The 7,899-nt window shown below is 45.7% G+C and overlaps 2 protein-coding genes across 2 annotated transcripts; both read left to right on the top strand.

Moving 5' to 3' along the window:
• The first annotated feature begins 885 nt into the window (after positions 1-885).
• On the top strand, positions 886-3,805 carry LOC128503904 (uncharacterized). The gene is made up of 6 exons (XM_053474099.1): positions 886-955; positions 1,376-1,456; positions 1,955-2,290; positions 2,457-2,558; positions 3,115-3,158; positions 3,671-3,805. The coding sequence occupies exons 1-6, from the start codon at positions 886-888 to the stop codon at positions 3,803-3,805; spliced, it is 768 nt and encodes a 255-aa protein (XP_053330074.1).
• Positions 3,806-5,201: 1,396 nt separating this feature from the next.
• LOC128502665 (G patch domain and ankyrin repeat-containing protein 1-like) lies at positions 5,202-7,680 on the top strand. Its single transcript, XM_053472542.1, has 3 exons — positions 5,202-5,279; positions 5,964-6,563; positions 6,991-7,680. The coding sequence occupies exons 2-3, from the start codon at positions 5,983-5,985 to the stop codon at positions 7,448-7,450; spliced, it is 1,041 nt and encodes a 346-aa protein (XP_053328517.1). The 5' UTR covers positions 5,202-5,279; positions 5,964-5,982; the 3' UTR covers positions 7,451-7,680.
• The last annotated feature ends 219 nt before the right edge of the window (positions 7,681-7,899 follow it).

Raw genomic sequence — 7,899 nt, 5'->3', positions numbered from 1 at the left:
GATCTGGTAGCTGGATGATGGTAGAAAGGTCAGTGCCTTTAAGACACAAAGCACCTGGATATGATGTCATATCCCTGCGCTCCGCGGGGCACACAGCACCTTCTAATGCAGACTCTGGGGGCTTTGTTACGGAGATTAAAGATGCCCCCTCTAACCGGCACATTGAGCAGCGGGATACTTGGGGGGGGGTGATTGCCCAAGATGGCGATCTGCCCCCCAGTTTGGCAGCACAGGGACTGCTGCCCCCCCCCGGACCTGCCACTCTATGCCGGAATACTTCACCGGGTGGTGCTAGCGCGACACATTACAGAACATCCTGCTGAACACCAAGAAGTTACCAGACTCTGGGCTGGAAGAACTTTTTTGTGTAAAGCAGTCATTTCCTGAAGTTAACGTCACCAAAGTCTGCGCCGATCAAAGTGTTTGGTGAACAGTCCATCTCAGAGGAGCTACTTCTGCGTCCTTCTCTCCGGACTGTCGCACTTGGTGTCCTCTCTAACGCTCTCATTTACTGAGTGAAGTCACCTTCATCCTCCCTTATGGTAGGACCACGATCTCAATATGTCCGGCTAGCGGGAGGAGAGAGAGCGGGAGGAGAGAGAGAGAGCGAGAGGAGATCGGGGAGAGACATCTAAATACTTAACGAGATTTATTAAGTACAGGAGAGACGTCTACAACCAGAAGACACAATCTGACGCTAGAGGGTCGGAGGCTTAGATGGAATGGAAGGAAGGGAGCAGAGCGACCAGACTTTGAGGGTCAACTACGCACGTTAAACCACAGACTGTGACGTGGTCAAAAAAAGGAGGGGAGGGGGGGTTCTGTTTTAAAGAAAGTGAGAATAAAGCAATAGATGTTTTCTGCACTCCTTCTCTGCCCAAAACGATGGAGCGTCGCCGGCACCTTCTCTGCCAGATGGTTGGGCTCGGCGCCCTGCTTTTAATAACACAGACCGGTAAGGAGAGGAAAGGCTTTGTGACCCTAACGTGTCCGAGCCGCTCCAAAATGTGATGATTTGGCGCGTTTTTAATGAACGTTCTTAGCTTCAGATGGATTTGCCTGGAAGACTCTTCTCCTTCGCTCCAGGTGTAACCATCCTGCTTCCGTCTTATATATATATTAATATATTAGGACATTATAGGCTGGGGGATAAGGGTGTGTAGGTGTGGGTAAGCGTAACGTCTACAATCACACTTGGGGCGTAAGGCTGCGTATAAAGGGAATCGGATAATATTGTAGCAGATAAAATAATGCAGTTTTGGATTTTGCAAATTTGTCTGTTTTATTTGAGCTAAAAAGACAAATATTTATTCATAAGATGCGTTACTTTGTATGGCTTTTTGTGTTTCCGCTCCCTGTTCTATTTTTGTAACAGGTTACACATTACACGGAAACCTAGAATCTGACAGCAAATCGGCCCCATCCGGCCCCAGCCTAGCCGTCCGTTTCTCCTGCTGTAAAGACTCAAAGCTTAATCAGTCGTTGGTCTCGTCTTAGATTCAGGAGCCGTATGTCTATCCCATGCATGTTTAATACCCTCACTGTATTACCCTCTACCACTTCTGCTGGGAAGCTGTTCCACTTATTTACCACCCTCCCCTCTCAGTAAAGTAAAACTTCCTTCCATTCCATCTAAGCCTCTGACCCTCTAGATTCTGGTCTCTTGTTTATTTCTCCTTCTTTGAAATAAACGTCCCTCGCTGCGAATAATGAAAAAAACAATATGGCTCCTGGCACTGAAGCCATCAGTATCCCCAGGCCAAGTTGCTCCGAGATGTACCGATTTTATGGTGTAGGGCTGCATGTGGTAGGAATGTTGTGTACAAGAATGAATTCACATAGATGTTTTTTTTTTCCAGAGATCTATTTCCCATTGTTGAGTTTAGTAAATATGATGTCATGGAGTATTCTTCATGCAGATAACCAATTCCTTCTTATTTGTTTTCCGCAATAGACGGCAACAAATCCAGTCTGATGGTGGAGCAGCCAGCGATCATCAGAACCGAAGCTGGGACATCCGTAACCTTCAACTGTACCGTTAAGACGGAAAGTCCTTCATACAATATCCGCTGGAGGCTGGGCTGCCAGGATGGCGTTTGGTTAGAGGAAAGTCCGTGCCACCGAGACAGGGTCAGCTACCAACACCGACGTCAGCAATTAACCATCAACAACCTGACGGAGAGCGATTCTGGAACTTACTGCTGTCACGTGGAGGGGGCCAATGAAATGAATGTATCTGGAAACGGAACCAGGCTGGAGGTGTCACCGAGATCATGTCTATCGGATATCGGTTAGCACATTTCTGACCAAAGGGCATTACTCTAAACCTAGTCAGAGACGAGGCGTTAATGGACGTGGCGGGGTTTATGTACGTCACTACGCACCATGCGCATGGGTTATTTGTGGTGAATGCATTTGATTATATAACCTGCTATTTATCTTTTTCCCAATTTCAGAACACACCAACGGTAACTCTTTCATTCTGCCCGGCATCGTGGGGGTTGAGACGTGCGTGATAATCATCCTGCTGGCGGCGCTGGTTAAAACTTGGAGACGGAGTACGTTTTGAAACAGGTTTAACCCTTAACAAACCATCGAGCTGGGTTTGACTCTGTTACCTTGGCAAAGGGAGGTAGCGCAAAGTATGGACAGAAAAGGGGCCAATAATTGTGGCACAAACATATTTCACGATTTAAACCCCATTCACAGCGTAAGGTGTACTAGGAACATCATCAGAAAACAAAACCAGTGACGTATCTGGTATGTCCCAGACGTCCAGGTAGACCAGCAACAGCAAGAAAGACCCCTGAGGCCTGCTTTGGCTACGGGATAGATCATTGAGGCAGCTGACCATAGGCCGCTTCAAGGGCAACTCGCTCGGTTTCTTCAGTGACAGAAAAAAAAAATTTAAATAAAAAACTATTCAGCGGTAATGACTTGGTAATGACCCGGTGCTTGCAGGTCAATTGCTGTCGGTTAGACCCTGCTGCAGAGCCAATCAGGAGTGATCTATCATTATGACATCATTACGACAGCCACTTCCATAAGAGAGAGCTTAACGATGATTTACAAGCGATCTGATTTGCTTTAATATAACTTCCATCTTTCTTACAGAATCACCAGACTTGAAGAATACTGAAGGCGATCGTACAAGCTCAGTAAGTAAAGAGGATTTACTGCCTGCTTTCAGTGTTTTTCTAATTAAAAAAGGGGGGGTCACTGTCCCAATGTCTAAACCTTTGTCCTTTGTAGGTAATGTGGCGATTGGCAAAATGTTTTAATGGAAATTTTGCTTTCTCACATGTATTCGGCCAAACACATCTCCAGCGCAGAAGAAAGCTGGGGGGGGGGGGCAAATGTAAATCGCACAGGTGAATGTAAACGGCCCTCTCAGCTATTAACTGGCTAATGAGACCCCTGCAGACATGCGCAGAAAGAGCTCTTTCCAGAAGCTGATTAGTAGTAGCGTAAATAATAGGATTGGAGGTGGCAGTGCGCTTAGAGATTGGCGAATATGCATTCTTCGTTGGCGAGGCTGCATGGGATGTTGAGCTGTCGCTTTAAATAAAGTTTTTACAGAGTATTTTTTTTGATAAATGTAGTTTTATTAGTAAATGAAGTCCATTTTTTTCTACGGACCCCCTGATGTAACGTATCCCTGTACTTGCAGAACCTTGAGGATGACGATATAAATGACGATATAAATTATGCCGAGATCTGTCAGAGGAGCCGTGCCCAATATCCGCGGGCCGGGCCCAACGTTGGGGAGATAGTCTACGCACCCGTCATTGCTGTGAAACGGTGAAAACGGTGGAAATCCTTCATGCAATATTTGGGGTTAACGGGGGGGGGATATATATATATATATATATATGAGTTAGAGGCTTGGGATATTAGCAACAATGTATTTTTTTTTTTTACATGATGTCACATGGGTCAGGAACCTCCGTAGACGTTCGTACAGAAGGATTATTAGAGTATATAACCAGATACGGAATTATATCTGCAAATGAATCGAATAAATATTAACCCATAACTTCTAGAGCCTCCTCTGTGATTTATTCCACAAACCTGTCTTCAAGTTAAATATAAACGGCAAAAGCCGAATGACTAATGACCCCAAGCCCTGTGAGTCTCCTGCGACCCGTGTGACTGGCAGATTGGTAAATATGATATTTTGGGGTATTTCACTTCAAATATTTGGTCTCCTTCAAGCTCATTATAATATTCAGCTATCATTCGAGAGAAGATCACGGCCATGGATGCGATGCTTGGTATTTACTGGGCCTTACTGGGTAAACGGAGCCCGGCGTCGACAGAACATGAGCCACAAGGGTATTTTCTTTTTCTGACATCAGCGGGACCGCCCACCCACATGCCAACCGGAGCCAGAAGGTGCCCAAGTATGCTAATCATTAATGACTCTCAAAAAGGATATTTGGCAATTTTCTTTTTAAACAACAAATATATATATCCATTTCAGCTCAAGTTTTCTCTTAAAAGCCAGTAATTTTTAAGCAAATCAAGCAGATATAACGGTGTCTGGAAACCGCGAAACAAACAGAAGGTAGAAAAATGCAGGGTCTGAGCTTTATATACAGACCGGGGCAACATGGCCAAGGAGGGGGTGTGGTTAGAGGTGTGGCCAGGGGCGGGGCTTTACTAAGACTTTGTACATGTCTTTCTGACCTCTAGATTAGTTATTTATATAATAGAGTGAAGTGTTTAGAAGAACTGGTTTTATTTATAAATCTGTTCCCTGCTGTTTTTATGCACATTATTGGGCTGAAAAAGGGGCATCAGGGCAGGACAGAGATACCAGAGGATTTAGGGACAAAGGAGGAACTGGCCCTCTTAAAGAGAGACACTTGGGAGGTATGCAGAAAGGCATCAATGGATCATAGTAATAAACCCAAATCAGCAGCTTTATTCCTACCCAAAAAGAGCTGATCAGTGATTGGCCATTACACTCCTGTCACGTGTCACGCTTACAGGCCCTGGCCCATCCAACAATCCCGCAGTGAAGAGCAGCTACCTGGCTCTCTGCTGCCTCTAGCGGGCGGAATTATTATCGGTCATCCGCGCGGTCGGCTTGACTTGCGTGTGTGGTGACGTCAGGTGAAGTTCCGCCAATCAGCGTAGGAAGTCACGGCCGGAATTGGCATGCTGTTGTAGTTTGCCCCCACCACTTCCGTTGTAAAGGCTTCACTGGGAAGGCCCCTGGCGCCATGATGTGGTTGGAAAAGGCTAAATCTGGGGTTCGGTACGCGTGATTTGAGGTGAGTTTTGCTGCTAATTACGGAGGTATAAGGAAGAAAATATTCGCAGCAGGAAGTGGGGATCCGTGTTTTACTGGCTACACAACTATCTACTTCCTTTACCGGCAGAGCTGCTGCTTCTCGCACTGGTGCCCGCGGCCTCCGGCTGGCAGCCCCCCTTGCCTTATATACACTACATAGGAGCGACTGGCAGGGGCATTTTATCTACTGCAGTACTGATTCTGCCCCCTTGGAACCAAATTAATCTCTATACCTCCCCCCTTTATACTCTATACCTCATACCCTCCGTCGTACTCATGTTTACTTACCTTAAAGCAGATGGCTTCCTGCTGCCTGTCCCCTCTCTCTGACAGTATGGGTGCTGGTATGGTCCATGCCCAGTCATATTCCAACAGTGATCTGAGCACACGTGATGGGCGCTATAATAATACAGATATAATATAGAGAGGGCGCATATATGGCTCACTCAATCTTTTTCTTAAGGGTGAAAACATCCCTCTAAATACTGCCATGTAGCTGCAACTAAACCGCAGGTTTAAAGAATACAAGTTCTAATGTATAATATGTAATATATATATATATAATATAACTTAAAACTAAGATAATGCATGATATTAGCAATGCCATATAGAACATTATTCCCATAATGGATGCTTGAAAATCATTCCTGTTTGTGTTTTGCAGATTCTCCTTTCCCGTAAAGATGAACCATCCTCAGCTTATCACTTTCACACGGGCCCGGGAGAAATCGGATTTCTGGGAAAATGGCGAGCACAGTAGGAAGAGGGCTTTTAGAGCGTTGGAGAGCGCCACCACGGGAGAAGAGGCGAGGAACTTCTATGAAAGTCTTCTGTCAACTAAAGTAGAGTCATCAGCATCCAAAAGGCCCACCAAGAAACGCATAGTTATTAAGTCTTCATCTAATGAAGAGCCTCCCAGGACTGGTTCCCAGGGTAGATCTGCCGCGTGTGACCACAGACTGGGGCACCAGCTCCTCAAATGTTCCCAAGATGGAGACCTCAAAGGCTTGAAGCGAATAGTGGAAATAGAGAGGTGCGACATCAACTACCGGGACGGTTATTATTGGACGGCTTTAATGTGCGCTGCGTGTGGCGGCCGAAAAGAGGTCGTCGGCTACTTATTGAAGAGAGGAGCGGCTTGGATTGGTGTGTGTGAGACGCAGGGTAAAGATGCCTTGATGTTGGCACAAGAGAGCGGGCATCATGATATTGTTCAGCTCTTAGAAGAATCCCTGAGAAGTCATCCAGAAGAAAGAACCCCAAGGTGGGAGCAGTAGGGAAGTTGTGTGATGTGCAGAGGGTCTCGCGGATAAAATGTTTGTGCTTTGGAGAGCTGATAAGCTTGGTAGGGCATATTCTTGCCTAGGTGGCAAAACAGCCTGTGCGCTGCATTAAAGGGGCAGATATGGCTTCCTGGCGCACCACGATCAAGAGGTCAGTTGGAGATATCAGAGATATGTCTTGCAGCACCATGGAAGTCTGTGTGTAGCCGGCACAGCCTCTTCTTGCCCTCCCTTTTTCATGAGAAAACCTGGGAAAGGCTTCATGATTTATTGATTATTTTTAGTATTTCCAGTCATTTATAAACAGACCAGAAGTGGGAAGAGAAAATGGGCTGTTGCATAAATGAGTAGAATGGCAAAGTCATCAAAAAATAACCTGCTTTTCTTTCATTTTTTTTTCCACCCCAGAATAACCACCCCGGAGACAAAACACTGTGAAATTTGTAAGACGCGCTACCAAGAGGACAGCGTGGAAACTCACATGCGCTCCACGATCCACCTTTTCAATATGAAAAAGAAACTGCCCCCTACTTACTATGCCATCCCGGAGCACAACGTGGGCTTTAAGATGTTACTGAAGGAAGGCTGGAACAGAGAGTCCGGTCTGGGGCCGGAAGGGACGGGTAGGAAATTCCCAGTCCAGACTGTTCTCAAGAGAGACCAGAAGGGCCTTGGCTTTCAGACGGACCAGAAGCCCAAGGTCACTCACTTTTCTGCTAATGACACCGAGGCGGTGACCAGACCGGAGACGAAGCCCAGAAGGACGCAGAGAATAGCCACGCTCAGCCGGAAAGAAGAAAAGAGGAAAGAAGCTCGGGAGAAAACATGGGAGCGGAATCTGAGAACTTACATGAACATCGACCTCTAGCTTTTCTATTTCTTTCTTGGCTTTTATTTCTTCCTGCGTGAATAGAGAGGCTGCTTTTTAGGAATCATGGAACAGACGGGGTCTCTTCTACCTCCACATTAATATCTATAGGGTTCTAGAGCAGCTGATTGTAAGACAGGACGAGACATTGTGCTTTAAACCAAAACATGTCCTCTCCAGACTGTATGAATTTATCTTATTGTGATATAAATGTCTGTCTAAAAAGGGAACTCAAACCAAACATAGGGACATAGGGAACTCAGATCAAACATAGGCTTTCAAGAATATTTACAGGTTTTTGCCCCAATGATATAATGTTTCAGGCCGTTCTGTATTAGCCATTTGTTCTCACTCTGTTATCTTCTCGCAATTTAGTAGACAAACACCCTGACTTTATTAACATTGCCATAAAGCATCAACTCAGTGCAGGGAAAGTCACCCAAAATATC

The sequence above is a fragment of the Spea bombifrons genome, chromosome 8 (genome assembly GCF_027358695.1).
Source record: "Spea bombifrons isolate aSpeBom1 chromosome 8, aSpeBom1.2.pri, whole genome shotgun sequence".
Classification (NCBI taxonomy): Eukaryota; Metazoa; Chordata; class Amphibia; order Anura; family Pelobatidae; genus Spea; species Spea bombifrons.
Note: the sequence above shows the minus strand (reverse complement) of the source record. Positions and strands in the feature narration are given on the sequence as shown.